The sequence below is a fragment of the Canis aureus genome, chromosome 6 (assembly GCF_053574225.1).
Source record: "Canis aureus isolate CA01 chromosome 6, VMU_Caureus_v.1.0, whole genome shotgun sequence".
In the NCBI taxonomy this organism is placed as follows: Eukaryota; Metazoa; Chordata; class Mammalia; order Carnivora; family Canidae; genus Canis; species Canis aureus.
The window spans coordinates 18,570,616-18,590,793 of NC_135616.1; the positions used below are offsets into that span (position 1 = coordinate 18,570,616).

Here is a 20,178-nt window from a genome sequence, read left to right on the forward strand (position 1 = left end):
TGAAAGTAAAAATTAAAAAGTAGAAATTCTGCATTGTGAAAGTATCTTCAAGATAAAGTTGTGGTATGAATTTAAAAGCACTAGACTGAGGACTTTTTTCTTCTATAGATTGCTTATTTATAAGAGAAGTGAAATTGTAACTTTTTAAGTTTTTATTTAAATTCCAGTTAACTAACTAAATACATAAATTCCAGTTAACATACAGTGTAATTAGTTTCAGGTATATAATATAGGGATTCAACACTTCTAACAACACTCAGTGCTCATCACAAGTGCACTGTTTAATCCCCATCACCTGTTTCACCCATTGTCTCTCTTTTTTCCCTTTGCTCATTTGTTTTGTTTCTTAGGTTTCAGATATGACTGAAATCATATATTAGTCTTTCTCTGACTTATTTTGCTTAGCATAATATTCTCTAGCTCCATCCATATCATTGCAAATGGCAAGATTTTGTTCTTTTTAAGGCTGAATAATATTCCAGTGTGTGTGTGTGTGTGTGTGTGTGTGTGTGTGTACCACATCTTTATCCATTTATCAGCCAATGGGACTTGGACTATTTCCGTAATTTGGCTACTATAGATAATGCTGCTATAAACATTGGGGTGCATATATATCCCTTTGGGTAAATACCTAGTAGTGCAATTCTTGGATCATAGGGTAGTCATATTTTTAACTTTTTGAGGAACCTCCATACTGTTTTCCAGAGTGGGTGTACCAGTTTGCATTCCCACCAGCAGTGTAAGAGGGTTCCCCTTTCTCCACATCCTCACCGACACCTGTTGTTTCTTGTGTTGTTAGTTTTAGCCATTCTGACAGATGTGATATTTCATTGTAGTTTTGATTTGTATCTCCCTAATGATGAGTGATGTGGAGCATCTTTTCACGTGTCTGTTGGCCATCTGCATGTCTTCTTTAAAAATCTATTCAGGGATCCCTGGGTGGTGTAGCGGTTTGGCGCCTGCCTTTGGCCCAGGGCGCGATCCTGGAGACCCGGGATCGAATCCCACATCAGGCTCCCGGTGCATGGAGCCTGCTTCTCCCTCTGCCTGTGTCTCTGCCCCTCTCTCTCTCTCTCTCTCTCTCTCTCTGTGACTATCATAAATAAATAAAAAAATAAAAAAATAAAAAATAAAAATCTATTCATATCTTCTGCCCATTTTTATTTATTTTTAATTTTTTTTATATTTTATTTATTTATGACAGATACAGAGAGAGAGAGAGAGAGGCAGAGACACAGGCAGAGGGAGAAGCAGGCTCCATGCACCGGGAGCCCGATGTGGGATTCGATCCTGGGTCTCCAGGATCACGCCCTGGGCCAAAGGCAGGCGCCAAACCGCTGTGCCACCCAGGGATCACTATTTATTTTTAATTTTTAAAAAATTTTTATTGGAGTTCAATTTGCCAACATATAGCATAACACCCAGTGCTCATCCCATCAAATGCCCCCCTCAGTGCCCGTCACCCAGTCACCCCCACCCCTCACCCACCTCCCTTTCTACCACCCCATTTTTGCTTTTGTTTCTCTTGCCTTCATGGATGTATCTTGCAAGAAGTTACTGTGGCCGAGTTCAAAAAGGGTGTTGCCTGTGTTCTCCTCTAGGATTTTGGTGGAATCTTGTCTCACATTTAGGTCTTTCATCCATTTTGAGTTTATCTTTGTGTATGGTGTAAGAGAATGGTTTAGTTTCATTCTTCTGCATGTGGCTGTCCAATTTTCCCAGCACCATTTATTGAAGAGACTGTTTTGTTTTGTTTTTTTTTTCCAGTGGATAGTCTTTCCTCCTTTGTCGAATTAATATTGTGAAAATGTCAATGCTACCTAGGGCAATTTACACATTTAATGCAATCCCTATCAAAATACCATGGACTTTCTTCAGAGAGTTGGAACAAATTATCTTAAGATTTGTGTGGAATCAGAAAAGACCCCGAATAGCCAGGGCATTATTAAAAAAGAAAACCATAGCTGGGGGCATCACAATGCCAGATTTCAGGATGTACTACAAAGCTGTGGTAATCAAGACAGTATGGTACTGGCACAAAAGCAGACACATAGATCAATGGAACAGAATAGAGAATCCAAAAGTGGACCCTCAACTTTATGGTCAACTAATATTCTGCCCATTTTTAATTGGAATATTCATGTTAGGGGTTTGATTTTATAATTTTTTTATATATTTTATATACAAGCCTTTATCAGATATGCGATTTACAAATATCTTCTCCCATTATGTAGGATGAACAAATATTGTTAAAATGTCTATACTGCCCAAAGCAATCTACACATTTAATGCAATCCCTTCAAACAAAATACCAACAGCGTTTTTCACAGAGCTAGAACAAACAATCTTAAAACTTTAATGGAACCACAAAAGACCTTGTATAGCCAAAGAAACCTTGAGAAAGAAATGCAGGCATCACAATTCCAGACTTCAAGTAATATTACAAAACAGTATGGTATGGGCACAAAAACAGATACATAGATCAATGGAACAGAAGAGAATACCCAGAAATGAACCCACAACTACATGGTCAATTATCTTCAACAAAGCAGGAAAGAATATCCAATGGGAAAGAGACTGCCTCAAAAAAAAAGTCTCTTCAACAAATGGTGTTGGGCAAACTGGACAGCAACATGCAGAAAAATGAAACTGGGCCACTTTCTTATACCATACACAAAAATAAATTCAAAATGGATTAAAGACCTAAATGTGAGACCTGAAACCATAAAAACCCTAGAGGAGAACAGAGGCAGTAACTTCTTTCTTGATATTCTCCTGAGCCGAGGAAGATAAAAGCAAACATTAATTAATCGGACTTCATCAAAATAAAAAGCTTTTTACACAGTGAAGGAAATAACAAAACTAAAAGATAACCTACAGAATATGAGATTGCAGTTTTCAATGCTATCTTTAAATTGAAGTTGTTCTGGGGCACCTGGGTGGCTCAGTGGTTGAGCATCTGTCTTTGGCTCTGGTCGTGATCTCAGGGTCCTAGGATTGAGTCCCACATTGGGCTCCCTGTAGGGAGCCTGCTCCTCCCTCTGCCTGCTTCTTTCTGTGTGTCTCTCATGAATATATTAATAAAATCCTAAAAAAAAAAAATTGAAGTTCTCTTTTTCCTAGCCATTTAGTATAGATTAGTGTAATTGCTATTTCTTATATTATAAACAAATACAATCACATAACTATTACTCATATGGTTTGGCAAACTTATCACTAATTTTTTTCTTGAATTATGTTACTACTGTTTAAGCATACTTTTATGTTTCTGTAGCTTTGGTTCATATTTACATAGTAAAGAGGAAATAACTTAGAAATATCCTTTCTGATCACATTTTCCAATTGAGTATAGTTTTTAATCCATAGGATAGGTAAAGTTAATCTCTTCCCATTTTTCTTTCCTATAACATTTATTAATAAATTTTTAAACCATTTTTATAATGTAGACTTTACCCTCTTGGGGCTCAAACTCACAACCCCCAAGATCAAGAGCCACATGTTCTACCAACGAGGCCAGCCAGGCTCCCCTCATATAACATTTTTTAAAAAAATAAATGCTTTAAGGAGAACACTCAGTGACCTGTATATGAAAACCCAATTGAGAAATCCCTTTATTAATTTTTAATATATTTTTTAAGTAAATTCTACACCCAAGGTGGAGCTTGAACTCACCACCCCAAGATCAAAAGTCACATGCTCAACTGACTGAGACAGCCAGGCGCTTCTCTCATACAATGTTTGCAGAGAGCAGAGAATCACCTTTTCTGTAACTATCTGATTCAAATGCACCCTACCGATGAGTGTTAGAGTGATTCTTAGTGGCACATTGTGACAGGTTCTTCATTGTTGACTACCATTATCCTCAGGGATTGACAATTCTTCCACGTTTGTAGAAACACAATTTGAAATGGTGTGGAAGTGGAACACTAGTTTGTGACTGCAAAAGACTGATGATTATGTCAGAAATGATTGTTACACAGGATTTTGTGAATGCATCTTCCTGGCAGTGTGCTATTGAGAGAATGGAGAAAGAAAATGGCCACATAAAGGTCAAATGCCAAAGACCTCTTGAATAGAAATGTTTGCAACCCTTGCACTTAAGTTTTGGGTCAGTTACTTTTATAGAAACATTCTATTTCCTTATGGAGGTTTTGCAAATTCATTACATGATGTTTTGGTATGGCAAAAGGGAGACAGTGTCTTCTTTTTCTGTTGTAACATTCTTGATTTTCAAACCCTTAATCTTAGACAAAAACCTAAGAGAAATCATATGTCACAGTTATATTGAATGCAGTTTGAATTCAACGGATATGTGTTTGATAATGAAATAATATTGTTTCCACAAGGAGAAATCCAGCTTACTTAATGATTTGGGTAATGAATAATGAGTATATTGATTTTGGAACCAGGATAAACTATCAGCCTTTGATCAGTCTGCCATCGATACCTTCCCAAAAAATAATTTTAAGAAGATATGATTACATAGATTTTTAGAAAATGTTTAATAAAAACTAATAACCAGCCCAGCTACTGGGCTTAAAACATTTTGATCTTTGGGAAAATTTACTTAACGTTAGTGTTTACCTATTATTCTTTAAAACTATTTTCTTTAGGGACGCCTGGGTGGCTCAGTGGTTGAGCGCCTGTCTTCGGCCCAGGGCGTGATGATGGAGACCCGGGACCGAGTCCCACATCGGGCTCGCTGCATGGAGCCTGCTTCTCCCTCTGCCTATGTCTCTGCCTTTCTCTGTGTGTCTCTCATGAATAAATAAAAAATCTTCAAAAAATCAAACTATTTTCTTTAAAAAGTAAATATGAATGCATCAGATTAAGTTTGAATATCACATGAGTGGTATTATTTTATAAATTATTTATAATGGACATATACTGAAAAAAATGGATATTACAAGAAAGATTTCATGGTAGCTAAAAACAAAACAAAACACTTTTAACCAGGAAAGAGTTATTCGTTTTTGTATTACTTACTTTTACAGGACTGACTGCTGATGCTAGAGTAGTAATAAACAGAGCCCGTGTGGAGTGCCAGAGTCATAAGCTTACAGTTGAGGACCCAGTGACTGTAGAATATATAACTCGCTTCATAGCAACCTTAAAGCAGGTAAGCCAATATTCCAACAGATTTCCTCAGGTTCTGCATCATTATGGTTCCTATGATAGGAATGCTACAATAACTCCAGTCATTTGATCTGTTAAATCTACTAAACTCATTATTCCTTCTCACACTTACTTCATACTCACACTCTTATTCCAGTGGACTGATCTGAACATTAGAAATCTCAATCACCATCAATTCTAGGAATTATATTAAAATTTTAAAAAAGCAATAAATCTCATTTAAAATTTCTACACCTCTGTAGATACAGTAATAAAAACTCTTTTTTAAATGTTTACTAAAAAAAAAAAAAAACATAGTCCTTTCACCTACAAACCTAAACACCATTGATCATTGGATATGACTTTTTTTTTAAGATTTATTTTTTTATTATTTTAGAGATACAATGGGGAGGGAAGGAAGGAGAGGAAGAAAGAGAATCTTAAGCAGGCTTCACACTCAGCGCATAGCCCAACATGGGGCTCAGTCTCACAATCCTGAGATCATGACCTGAGCTGAAATCAAGAGTCCAACACTCAACCAACTGAACCACCCAGGTGCCCCTGGATATGACTTCTGAGTCCTTACGTAGATACATGTTTTGACATTAAGTATAATCATGACGCATATAAGGATTTGTTCTCTATCATTTTATGTGTCCTTTATGTCAGCATAGTCCTTATGCATACTTACCATTCTTACTAACTATATAAAATACTGTTTCCAGTTCCTCACTGGTAATTATTTAGATTGTTTCCAGTCTTTCCCTTTCTCATTCTCTCATTTTGTACTTTAATAGCATTACTCTATCTTTGTCACAGCTTTTCTCTTCTTTGAATTATATCATTAAATTAATTTTTAGTATGAGATTACTAGATTAGAGATTTATAATTGGTTTTAAGACTAGTTATATGTAGCTAAATTGCTTGCTAAAAAGATTGAACCAATTTTTATTGTGCAACCAGCAATCCATAAATGTATCCCTGAAGGATCATCAGCCTTGGGTTTTCATTTTTATTTTTCAAGTAAGTATAACATAGTACTATAGTTGTTGTTTTAAATTGTATTTTATAATCAATAGTGAGGTTGATTTTCTTCCCACATGTTGGTTTGCTATTTTCATTTCTTCTGGTGTAAACTGTCTTTCCTTTTGACAGGCACTGCTGTGGTTAAGAATGTGCCTCTAGGGTAAAAAAAAAAAAAACAAAAAGAATGTGCCTCTCGGAGCCAGAATTTGGGAGTTTTGAATCCTAGCTCTGCTACTTCCCTACTTCCTAGTTAGTGCCGTGAGCATACTAGTTAGCCTGTTTTGTCTTAATTTTCTTATTATAGAATAAACATTACAATTATACCTATGTTGTTGAGTTGCATTATGGATTAAATAATTTAATACACATAAAGCATTTAGAATATTTCTGGCATGGATTTTAACATTAGTCCATGTAGAGATTTATTTTAATAAACTATTCTAGATATTAAAAGTTTTAAATTACATACTTATAAAGAGTTACCACATCGGGCTCCCGGTGCATGGAGCCTGCTTCTCCCTCTGCCTGTGTCTCTGCCTCTTTCTCTCTCTCTCTCTGTGTGTGACTATCATAAATAAATAATAAAAAAAAAAAAAAAAAAGGGGATCCCTGGGTGGTGCAGCGGTTTAGCGCCTGCCTTTGGCCCAGGGCGCCATCCTGGAGACCCGGGATCGAATCCCACATCGGGCTCCCGGTGCATGGAGCCTGCTTCTCCCTCTGCCTGTGTCTCTGCCTCTCTCTCTCTCTCTCTCTCTCTCTCTGTGTGTGACTATCATAAATAAATAATAAAAAAAAAAAAGAGTTACCTTATTTTTTTTTCAATTTAATTTATGTTGCAAGGAAGTCCAACATTTTTATATTACTCTGCTCTTTTTATTTGCTTTCATTTTCTCAGTGGTTAAACAGGTATCCACTGGAGTGCCTACATGGCTCAGTGGGCTTAGCATCCAACTCTTGATCCCACCTCAGGTCTTGATCTCAGGGTCATGAGTTCAAGCCTGATGCTGAGGTCCACACTGTATCCACCAAAAAAGCAACATGTAGGACATTGTGTATACAAGGTTCCCAACCTTGGTTTTTAGTTTTTCTTCTAGTATTATAGAGCCTCCACATAGAACATTTAGTATTCATTGTAAACCTGTAACAGTGTGTTTGCTACTGGGAAGGGGCCTGGGGCTCAGAGACAAAGGAGATCCTTTATGTATACTTTTATACTTTTAAATTAACCCTATGCAAGTACTATATTTTCATTAAAGAAAAAAAAAACATGATTGATTAAACAAATAAAAGGTTCTTTCTTCTGAGGTGTATTTTACAAACCATCCCCTTCACACCTCTGTGTAAACTAGGAATATTAGGAAATACAAAAGAATGAAGTCATAAACTCTGTTCTTTAATAGTTTATTTACCTTTGTAGCCCAACTATTTGCATTCCAAATTTGAGGTAGCTAATAAAAATACATAATAATAAAATACAAAAATGAAAAAAAGGTATGAGCTTGAGCTTTCTGTCAGGGCTGCCCTCTGCACAACTTCTAGGGGCACCAGTCTCAGAATTAGTGTGCATTCTACTCTTTGGAGCACTATCCAGGAAGTTGTCGGCACTAAAGTAAAAAAGAAATACAATTGGTTTCCAGTGCCCTGCTGTCTGGGAGGAAAAAACATGCTTTTTCTTCCAGACAGACAAAGGTTTCCTTGTTCAGGAACTGAAAGAATGTCTTAGTTGGGTTTTATGTAGAGATAACCTGGTATATAGTGAACAGAATATACTTGATAATAATAGTATCAAGTAAGAATATTGATTATAAAAGTAACAATTACAGTGACTCTCAGAGTAAACCCCCAGAACTTGTTTCCAAAGCACAGCTCATTAAAATCAGCTTTACTAGGAGGAACCAAAATGGTGTGACATATGGTTTTCTGCTATGTTAACAAGATTACAATCCAGTTATGTTATGAAAAAATATATAAAGCAACAAAAAATACTTTTAAGACCATATATAAGCAAACTTTTTATTTTATACACTGTATACATTAATTTCACTAAAATTTCATCATAAATTGAAGTTAGTCCATAAAAAGGAAGAGGATCTTATAACAAGAATTGACAAAGAAAATCATTGCACCAGGAGTACCTTATTTACTATTAAATTTTTTTAAGATTATTTATTTATTTGGGGGAGACACAGCACAAACTGGGGCAGAGGGAGGCGAGGAAGAGGAAGAAGCAGACTCCCCACTGAGCAGGGAGTGCAACATGGGGCTCCATCCCAGGACCTTGAGATCATGACCTGAGTTGAAGGCTCAACCAACTGAGCCACTGAGGTGCCCCTATTATTAAGATTTCTTAGTTAATTAGTAATAGTGCTGTTCTTTGTATGGCCTCATACTGGAAGTAGTTATAAAAACATTTTATTTTTCAGAAATATACACAAAGCAATGGACGAAGACCTTTTGGCATTTCTGCCTTAATTGTAGGTTTTGATGATGATGGTATCCCAAGATTGTATCAGACTGATCCCTCTGGTACTTACCATGCTTGGAAGGTAAGTCATGAATTTGTTAATATATTTTAGAAGTTGAGTAAATGTATTTACAGTAAATGTTTTATTGCTTTCAGGTACATGAAAAAAGTTGTATTGCATTAAAGTACTGATAGTGGTACAAACTTTATGTAATCATTTAGCTAGTCAGCAACTACGATGATTTTTGATGGATAGAGAAACACTTCGGTTCATTAATCACAGGGTATTTTCCTTACTTTTGAAAAGATGTGACAAACCTAAATATATATAAATGGCCAAATTAGAGATATATCCAATTCCTATTCATTATTCATTCTTTCAAATAAGTACTGTATCATATGCATATCAAAGCATCCCTCTTTCTGCTTTTAATACAGAATTGAATGAGCATTTAAACCCTATAGTGAGGGACACCTGGGTGGCTCAGCGGCTGAGCACCTGCCTTCAGCGCAGGGCGTGATCCTGGAGTCCCAGAATCCAGTCCCATATCGGGCTCCCTGCATGGAGCCTGCTTCTCTCTCTGCCTATGTCTCTGCCTCTTTCTCTGTGTCTCTCATGAATAAATAAACAAAATTGTTAAAAAATAAAAAAATAATAAAAGAAATAAACCCCATAGTGAGACATTTAATGCATTCTCTACTCTAGGAGAGTTAGAGTACCCAAACTATGAATCTATGTAGAAGTATATTACAATTGTCTCCATATAATTCCTGGAATATAGTTTGTTTTCTGCATAAGTTATTTTTCTTTCAGTACCCAAATACTTTGTTTAATGGTACATTCAAATCTAATAAAAAACCTAGTGGCAATTTCCAGAAATAAATTTTTATATATTTTCATATATAAAAATAGAAGTACATTATACAATCTAAATAATGTTTACTTTATTAAAAGTTTAAATACCCAAGCTTTAAATAGTTTCATTAAGTGTTTATTTTACTGTTATTAAAAACCAAATAAATTAATGGGAAATACTGCCTTGGTCTTTATGCCTGTATTAACTAAAGGAATTGATCTGAACTGACCATACTCATACTGTTTTATAAACTAATTAACCAGGTCAGTAAAACAGTAGATTATATTTTTGCCACAAAGATCTGATTATTTTGTTAGCTGCACATCTTCTTTTAAGCTAACTAGACAAACTAATTGATAATCAGAAACTATGAATTTACCTACTGCAAATACCAGACTTTTTTCTGCCAATTTAAGAAATCTTTTACAGGGATCCCTGGGTGGTGCAGCGGTTGAGCGCCTGCCTTTGGACCAGGGCGCGATCCTGGAGACCCAGGATCGAATCCCACGTCAGGCTCCCGGCATGGAGCCTGCTTCTCCCTCTGCCTGTGTCTCTGCCTCTCTCTCTCTCTCTCTCTGTGTGACTATCATAAATTAAAAAAATAAATAAATAAAGCTTTAAAAAAAAAAAAAAGAAAAAAAAAGAAATCTTTTACATGTACTAGATTTCTTATGCCTCCCAAATCTATACCTTGAACAAAACAAGTTACTACCCTCAGTCTTTCTCTAAATATTTTAAAGTCTGCCATCTTCTGTTTGTATTAATCATTACATCATTACACTTCGTTTCAATATCATAACAACTTCCAAGTTTACATAATTTTCCATTTTAATTTGATTGCTCCTTCGGGTCATTCAGAGAAGCATTTTTGTTTTATTTTAAAGCCAACTAGTTAGGAAAATTATGGAATTTTTTTAATTGTTGGGAATTTTGTTTATCATCTAGGTTTGAAACTATGCTTTGTTGTGGTGTCTGAAGGCCATGTGTCATCATTTAACTGATTTCACATATTGTACTTTCTTGTAAGATTTTGGTTGAAATCAAATGCAGCTTTAAAAAAAAATAAAAAACATTAGAAAACTTTAATTTTACATATTTGGTAAGTGAGACTCAGGAGTTAAGTTGTTTTTTGTTTGTTTTTTAGGTTCACATCATTAGTTAATAAGAAACTGTCATTAGAACTCAGGGTCTTCTGTTCCTTCCATTACATTCTGCTGGGGCCAAATGTTTCCCTATGCGTGTTACATAAATTCTGTTATCCAGTCTTAAAAAGTAGAATAAAATCTTGTGGTAGAATTTCTGTTTTGGGGAGACTACATATAGCACTTTAGCTGTGAGATCAGGTGGGGTTTTTTCCCTTTTTCATTCATTTCTATATTTTGTTTTTTACTCTGATTTACTATACCAGTAGCCTGATAAAGTGATATAATGGGCCATTGAGGGCACAGTTATGGTACCATATGGTGACAACACTTTGCAGTGCTAGGATGTAGTTTTATAAGGTGCACATAGAGGACATGTGAAATGGGTAGTAGAAATAGGAAATTAAAAATATAAACTGTGGCCACATGACCGGTAGCAGAAATGAGAACAGAAACCTCTGATATCAACCAGAACTTTGGTTTGTTGGGGTTCTTTACCTGGTATGTAACACAAACTTTTTTTTTTTTAACATTATGGTCCATTAATGATCCTGTCTTAATGGATTATAGAGCCTTCCATTAGCTTTTTTCACTTTACATGAGAATACTATGAGAGTTTTAGACATCTCATTCCTGGTCCCATTATATAACAGTAACTTTATTTCTCTTGATAATCAGAATAAATCATACCATCTTTATGATAACCCATTATTTGCCTACTGGTTCAAAGGCATGAGGTGTCCAAAATTGCCAAGTAACAGTCTCAGTTTCTAGTTAAGTGAAATTGTTATATTCCCTAGTAGAACACTGCCTCTTATCCCTTCCCCACCACTCCACCTATTTGGGAAGTAGGACCTTTAATACAATTCAAGAAGCAAAAATTTTATTAATCAGCCATTAGGGGTTTAATGAGACATCTATCCCTTGATTCCTAGATTTGTGGCTATGAAAGAAATTAGTTAACGGTTCCTATTTCAGGGCACATACAGGATCTTGTAGAATAGAAACCTGGCTCCCTAAGATGCTGATGCTATAACTGAGTCTTCAGTTGGCTATTCCCTGTTTTTATCAGGCTGGCTTCTTTAGGATTAGAGAACATGATAAGACCAGTGAATCCCATGGGCATAAGTGCTCTCAGTTCCTCCTTGGTCACCAGCAGGGTCTTGTAGGATCCCATGATGGTGAAGAAAGCATTCATCAAGTTCACAGAAGGTGGGACATTTGATATAGGGAAAGGAAAGTCATATCCAGATTAAGTTTCTCTTCCAGTGAGGGCATACAGCTGCCCCTTCCATGACAGAAAAGAATCAGTCCTGTAGTTTTGGCAGTATCCAGATCAGTGGTGAGGGGACACCCTATTTTAAATATTTTTTTCTTCTTTACATATTTTTATATTGCAGAAAGTATTTTTTTTTAATGTGGAGTAACAGGTTCTGGAGTTTGGTGTATTACATTAAATTGAACTAATCAAAAACTCTCCTGCTATAACCATGTAGAAAGCTAGAATGATCATTAACATGTTTTTAATGCATAGCTGAACTCACAGAAAAGACAGAAACTCCTAAAGGGCCAGAAATGAAGAAGGAATTGAGTACCAGAGCAGTAAGCATGTGAGTTGATGATATTGCTGTACTTAGGGATGTTATAGTGTAGGATTCTCAAAGATAATTACCGTCAAAAGTTACAAAGTAAAATCTATTATCAGTATATAATTTAACAAATATTCAGTATATAAGTATTTGAATTAAATATCAAATATTGTTCTAGGTTCTGGGGATATAGAGGTGACAAAAAATATGTTCAGATGGCATATATATAATATAAGTCCTGTGGGGGAAAAAGAACAAGATTGGGAGGATGGAGTGTGATTGGTAGGTAAGGTAGTCAGGGAAAGCACCTTTGAAAAGGTGATATTTGAACAGAGACCTAAAGAAAGTGAAGGAGCAGCCCAGGTAGTTATTTCTGTGGTATTCCAAACAGAGGAACCAATCAGGGCAAAATTCCAAGGAAGCAATATGTTCCATATCTATGAGATACCAAGCTCTATGCAGAGCGTATGACTGTGCTGTGGTGAATCAGACTGATAGTCATGAGGGATCAGTAGCAGATATAGGAGGGAGCTAGATCTTGTAGGGTGTAAAGGCCATGGATAGGACTTGGATATTAAAAGAGAGTGATGTAGAAAGCTACCTGAGGTTTTGGCATATTAGAGTAACATGATCTGACATATTTTTAAAGGATCTGTGTGGGGGATCCCTGGGTGGCACAGCGGTTTGGCGCCTGCCTTTGGCCCGGGGCGCGATCCTGGAGACCTGGGATCGAATCCCACGTCGGGCTCCCAGTGCATGGGGCCTGCTTCTCCCTCTGCCTGTGTCTCTGCCTCTCTCTCTCTCTCACTGTGTGCCTATCATAAATAAATAAAAAAAATAAAATAAATTAAAAAAAAATGGCATAAAGGATCTGTGTGGCTGCTGTATTAAGAATACTGTGCAGCAGTGTAGAAACAGGCAAACAAGTTAGAAGGCTGTGCCCTATAATAATCCAGGCAAGACCTGATATAGATCAGGGGTAGTGGACTAGTGGAAGGTGGGGAAGGATCCAGCATCATCTGTGAATAAGGAGAACCTAGAGAGTGGTGTCCTGGATTGTAATTGAAAACAGTATTCTGAGAAGAGCTGATGAGCTGACCAGAGCCATTGATGGATCAGGTAAAAAGTGAAATGATTGGCTCTGGCAATGAGCAGGTCATGGGTGACCTCGACAAGAACACCTCATAGTGATGAGAGCCTGATTGGAGTGGATTTAAAAGAGATAAGAAAGATCAAGAATCATCGGGCTTCCATACTTTCTGTATAAGACCACATAAAGAAGAACTATTGTATTACTCATCAGCTAAGAAATTCCGAAAGTAAGTAAAGTATTCCTGCCAAAATGATCTTCTTTATCAATTTTTATTCTTTTTAAAAAGATTTTTATTTATTTGATAGAGAGAAAGAGCACAAGTGGGGGGAGTGGCAGAGGAGTGGGGGGAGTGGCAGAGGGAAAAGTTGGCTCCCCACTAAGCAAGGAGCCCTACACTGGGTGATCCCAGGACCCTGAGATCATGACCTGAGCCAAAGGCAGACACTTAACTGATTGAGCCATTCCAGTGCCCCATCGATTTTTGTTCTGTATATCTTTAAGATATGCAAAGATTTATCTGTGAGGTATTGTTTTGGCTCTTAACCACAGAGATATGATGATTGTTAACACATAAAGATTTATTTTTCTCATGTAATAAGTTTGAAGATAGATGGTTGCTGCTTTCTGTCTCTTCTATTTTTTTATTTTATTTTATTTTATTTGTTTATTATCTTAGTCTTTGCCCATGCTCTCTCATTGTGGCTACCAGATCTCTAGCCAGCCTGTCTGCATTCCAGGCAGCAAAAGTTTCTACAGTTCCACCCATTTATTTCTACTTATATATTCCTATTAACTGACGCTAGGAAATGACACTTTTCAGCAAGCACACTGCCCAGAGTTCTGTCACAAAGGAAGAATGGATTTGGGGGTTGACTGCTAATAATCTTTGCCATAGAAAATTATCATTAATCACTATAGGTAGGCAGAAAAAAAAATCACAAAACTAACAGTCTGTTGAAGTGGGCTAGGGTGGGTGATAGACTTGGAAGAAGGGTGGGGATATAAGTATGGCAAGAATAAGATTTTACGGAACCAGCCAAGTAAGTAAGAATTAAAGAATTTTACACCACCATTTAGAAGAATTAGGAAGGTCACCAGGAATTTATAAGGTAACCTTCTAAGGGCTCAGATTTCTGGATAAACTCCTATCTTATAGTCTTTGATCTTAGCGAAATTTCAAGGCCACAAAATTTATTTTAAAATTTCACAGGTGTTTTTTTTAATCCTTTGAAATATAAAGGAATATAAAAAATTCTGTGAAGTAAAAATAATCTTCTGCTAACCAGAACAATATACTGTCATGCAGTACAAAAGGTATGCTTCATGCTCTCTTTTGAAATCTCTTTCCTATAATCATAATACTAACCATAGCTAGTTAGAACTGAGACATTCGCTCATTCAGTCCTGGGATCCTTCAGTGAAAGCATGAGCCTTTCTGCTGGTTCTTTCCTCTCTCTACAGTCATTATAGCAAAGGGGCATGTGGCAGCATAGTTTATAGACTTCAGAGCTTGGAATGTCAATTCAGACTACTTGGTTTCAAAGCTCAGCTCTTCTATTTATCCCATCTGTGATCTTAGGCAATATTATTCAGGCCACTGGTTCACAAATAGGGGTGGTTTTCTACCCTCTAAGAGACACTTGGCAATATCTAGAGACATGTTTAGTTGTCTGTCACAACTGGGGTGGGGATGCTACTGGCATCTAATGGATAGAGGCTGCTAAACATCCTACAGTGTACCGGACAGCCCCCCACAGCAAAAAATCATTCAGCTAAAATGTTAATAGCATTGAAATTGAGATAGCGTATTTTAACCTTTTCAAGCCCCATTTCTTCATTCATGAACTGGGCTTAGTAATAGTAACTATTGTTTTTGTGCTGGCTAAAGGAAATAATTTAATTGTTTAGCATTGGCTAACAGAAATAATCCATGTAAAATGCTTAGCATAGTGTCTGGCTCATAAGTGCTCTATTAATAAGAATTACTTTATCATCATCATTATTATCACTAATACTTGCCTAGATATTTAGACTAAATTAAAAAAACATGTCTATACTACCTGTGGCTATGCAGCCAGGAAAAACATGTGCCTCTTTCCTTCATCTGATGAAAATTTCTAAAGAACAAAGAAAAATGAGGAATAGGACAGAAGAATCTTTACTCACTTATAGAATCAAAGATAATGAATCAGTAATTAGATGACCATTTTTTTTCAAGTTCTAAGAACACAGTCCTTATTCATGTAAACAGTTTTGTTCTTTGGGTCAATGTCCTTTTTTTCCCTCTTTTCTTTCCTCCTTTTTTACTACATTGCAAAGTCATACCTCCTTTCTTCTGTATATATTTTGAATTTCAACTTTTTCAGTCTTCCCTGGTTATCAAGGACTTGAGAGCCATTAAAGTAGTAGAAGGCATTAACCAGGAAAAGGTATTGGTATGTTTGAAGATGAGTCATGCAATCATGACTATGTTCTTCACATAGAAACAAAATGAGCTGCTGAAATGTTTCCTAAGTTTTCAAAAACTATAATTTTCATTTGGTAAGAAATATCTCAGTAAACTCTGAAATTCACTGAGTGACCATAAATTCATTTGTATTGCAATGATATTAATAATTACCTTGTATTTTTCAAGGCAAATGCAATAGGCCGAAGTGCTAAAACAGTCCGAGAATTTCTAGAAAAAAATTACACAGAAGATGCTATAGCAAACGACAATGAGGCTATCAAATTAGCAATAAGAGCTTTGCTAGAAGTAAGTGATCTAATAAAACATACTCAGAAAAACAAGTGTTTTTTTTCTTATCTATTTCCTTACTAAAAATAAAATGTGAAGTAATTTTAATATTGTGCTTGTTCTACATTAGGTTGTCCAGTCTGGTGGAAAAAACATTGAACTTGCTATAATAAGAAGAAACCAGCCTTTGAAAGTAAGTCATTAACCAAAGAGAAAAAAAAATCTGTAGCATAAAATAATTGGATAACAGTTGAATCTTGTCAAAATGTTGACACCTGTGAATCTTCATTAAAAGCCTGAAACGCCCATTAACATCCACTGACACTATGATGACATCTGTTTTGTTTCTGTAGGCTAACATCCACTAATTTGTATGTGCTTGTGCAAGCAGTTACCTATCCTTGGTCCTTTGTGAAGACTTAGAGGAGCTGAAATCTATATTTAGGCTTACCCCATTTAGAATATATTCTTGTAAGTAAGAACCCCTACTGAGTAGTCATATATGGGATTGGTATAATATATCGTCTTTGGAGATGTATTCCCAGCCCCACATACAAGCCTACCTTAGAGATACTGAGGATTCAGTTCCAACTACTGTTATTAAGCCGATACTGCAATAAAGCAAGTCAAATGAATTTTTTGGTTTCCCAATGCATATAAAAGCTATATTTACACAATGCTGTAGTCTCTTAAGTGTGCATTAGTCTAAAAACAAATACATATCTTAATTTAAAAATACAATGCTAAAAAATGCTAGCTAGCATTTGAGCTGTCAGTGAGTCATAATTACCAATCACAGATCACCACAACAGATATAATAGTAATGAAAAAATTTGAAATATTGCAAGAATTACCAAAATGTGACACAGATACAAAGTGAGCAAATGCTGTTGGAAAAAGGGTGCAAAATAAGCTTGCTTGATGTAGGGTTGCCACAGATTTTCAATTTGTAGAAAACGCAGGTTGGTAGAGCATGCAACTCTTTTTTTTTTTTTAAGATTTTATTTATTCATGAGAGAGAGAGAGAGAGGCAGAAGCACAGGCAGAGGGACAAGCAGGCTCCATGCAGGGAGCCCGATGTGGGACTTGATACCAGGTTTCCAGGATCACGCCCTGGGCCGAAGGCTAAGGCCAAAGCACTAAACCGCTGAGCCACCCAGGGATTCCCTAAAGCATGCAACTCTTGATCTCAGGATAGTGAGCTCAAGCCCTATGTTGGGCATAAAACTTACTTAAAAAAAAAAAAAAAAACCCAGAGATACTTCCGCCCCAGTATCCGCAAAGCACAATTAAAACAATGTATTCCTGTAGAGAGCCGTTACCATCCTTATCTTTTTAGATATTCTGAAATGAAGATATGCTTCCAGCCAGTGTCATTCAGCTATCATTTGTATAATTGTTGGGCCTCCAGGCTTCTTACATAGTATTATCCTTCATTATGTCAAAAAGCCTCCATCCCTTGATTGGCTACTAGTTTTTATCTATGTTCTCTTCTTTTCACTTAAAAGTGCCTTGAGCCTCTGTAAGACTTAAATTTTAATACCTAGTGTAATAACCTTTCTGTATTTCTTTGTAGCAAGACTAGCATTATTTTTTGTATACTTTTTGGTAGCATTATGGGTTAAAACTGCTGAATCACAAAGTAAATTGTCCAGAGTACTGTGATAGAGGACTCATTGGCTAAAGATCATTTGAAACGTGGTTCACTGTTGTTCCTTAGGTAGAACTGTACATGGTATATTTTGCCAAATCTCTGAGCTTGTAAAAAGCACTTAAAGCATGGGAAACTATATGAAAAGTATACTAAAAATATTATTTTAGGGGTATCTGGGTGGCTCAGTCGGTTAAGCGTCTGCCTTCAGCTCAGGGTCCTAAGATTGAGTCCCACATAGGGCTCCCTGCTCAGCGGGGAGCCTGCTCCTCCCTCTCCCCTTGCTCTTCCCTCCTGCTTATGCTCTCTCCGCCTCTCTCTAGCAAATAAATAAATAAAATATTATTTAAAAAGTATTATTTTGGGTAGCCTGGGTGGCTCAGCGGTTTAGTGCTGCCTTCAGCCCAGGGTGTGATCCTGGAGACCCGGAATCGAGTCCCACATTGGACTCCCTGCATGGAGCCTGCTTCTCCCTCTGCCTGTGTCTCTGCCTTTCTCTCTCTCTGTGTCTCTCATGAATAAATAAATAAAATCTTAAAAAAAATAAATAAAAAATAAAAAGTATTATTTTACATATACCTTTGTTTTGAAGGAAATATTTCAAGAGGAAATAATATTAAAATCAGTGTTGGATGGAGCAGTAGGGTTTTTGTTTTTTGAGTTGTTACATTGTTTTAACACCACATTCTCACTTTTGACTAGTCAATTAGTAGATGGGGATATGGGGAGTTAGAAAAATGGGGAGTGGAGTGTAGGTTCTGCCCCTGCATGGCCCCACAAAAATAATTGTGGTGCTGAGCACAGCATGTGGAGAGAACTGGGCTGTGTTGTCACCCCTGCTGTTAAGGGTCTCAGGATAGATATGCCAACACCACAAAGACACAAAACCACCAAGGCCAGGGTCACCTTTCCAGCTCCATCATATACACATATAATATATACCCACATGAATATACACACCCAGTCATGCATATATTTCTTACTAATGTGTGGTAGGATGGTATGTGCACTGGCAGCAAAGTTAGACCGCCCACCCACATGCTATTTCAGGATACGCTGTGTGGCAAATAGGGTATATGCTTTGGAATTGGATAGACTTGGGTTTAAATTTAGAGTTAGACCTAAGTTCCAGCAAATTGATGTTTAATAGTATACCCTTGAGCAAGTTGCTCCCATCTTTAATTTTAAATATAATAAAATTGATTTATATAAAATAAATATTTTTGCTTTATATTTAAGGAGTTGTAAACAAAGCAGTGTAAATCATCTTTTTACTACCTCTGTAGCTATTCTAATGGCTGATAAAATAGGCAAAACCCTATCAGAATCACATAATTGGGTAGAGAGGGGGAGTTAAATAATGAGTTACTTACTCATAAATAGAATAAGCCTGCATTAAAATGTTTCAGAGTTATATGCATATATAGGATATGTAATGCAATATAACACTTTGCCCTGCTTTCTTAGCACAATGATCGTGGAAATATCAGAATTCAGATTTTGTACATATTTGTTATAAGTATTTTGCTTATATATATATTCATATTTTTGAAGATATAAAATTAAAATTTAAATAGAAAATATAAATGTATAAGATATAATTGGTTCCTCCATATTGGAACTATTTAGAAATTACTGATATAATTGAAATTTGCTTTTTAAAATATTTTCTTTTCAGATGTTTAGTGCCAAAGAAATTGAATTACAAGTAACAGAAATAGAAAAGGAAAAGGAAGAAGCAGAGAAGAAAAAGTCCAAAAAGACCACCTAATTTTTAGGATGAACATTAGGAACCTAAAATGTTTAATTGTACTCCTTGGAATTACTTAGTGAAGTTTTAAAGAAAGTAAGTTGGTTTGTGGCATTACATTTAGTAGTTATGTGCTGTCTTGAGAATGCCACATTTCTGGCTGTCTTCAGTAGGCTACATAGACAAACATATCTTAGTATGAAGATCTTTGAAAACAAATTTTATTAATTGTTGAAGGCAGTCACAATTCCATGTAAGCCTGAGACTATACTTAATAACTTGTCCAGTGTGTTACTTTTCTTCATCTGTACAAATTTAAGAAAAAAACCTTAATTTTAAAAAATTAATAATTTGTTAAAAAGATTTTTAATAAAAATTAATTTGTTGATGTTTGGGTATTGAGTATCAGGTAAAGAGATAGCTATTGCAAAATAAACTGAATACTGAGTTGTACTTCTAGATAAATGATAAAAATACCCTTGTATTGAATTACCAAAATTTTGTCAGAGCCTTCTTTTTGAAACATACTATTTTTGTCATTTCGTAAGTTGCAGTATGTTATTTTTTCATTGAACAAATTTAAAGACCTAATCTAAATAGGTAGTTAAAGTGTGGTGGGGCACCTGGGTAGCTCAGTGGTTGAGCATCTGCCTTTGGCTCAGGTCATGATCCAGGGGTCCTGGGATCCAGTCCTGCATTAGGCTCCCTGTAGGGAGCCTGCTTCTTCTTCCGCCTATGTCTCTGCCTCTCTCTG

The 20,178-nt window shown here is 36.1% G+C and overlaps 1 protein-coding gene across 3 annotated transcripts in view; it reads left to right on the top strand.

Moving 5' to 3' along the window:
* Positions 1–19,966, top strand: part of PSMA8 (proteasome 20S subunit alpha 8) — a 123,212-nt gene extending 103,246 nt beyond the window's left edge. For 2 of the 3 annotated variants that reach the window (XM_077900316.1, XM_077900315.1), the window contains 5 exons: positions 4,995–5,119; positions 8,565–8,687; positions 15,922–16,041; positions 16,154–16,216; positions 19,353–19,966. In XM_077900316.1, coding sequence (XP_077756442.1) covers positions 4,995–5,119; positions 8,565–8,687; positions 15,922–16,041; positions 16,154–16,216; positions 19,353–19,445 — 524 coding nt within the window. In that variant the 3' untranslated portion in view covers positions 19,446–19,966. Of the gene's footprint in view, positions 1–4,994; positions 5,120–8,564; positions 8,688–15,921; positions 16,042–16,153; positions 16,217–16,376; positions 16,407–19,352 lie in introns of those variants that run through there. The other variant, XM_077900317.1, reaches the window with a different exon arrangement.
* Positions 19,967–20,178: the final 212 nt, after the last annotated feature.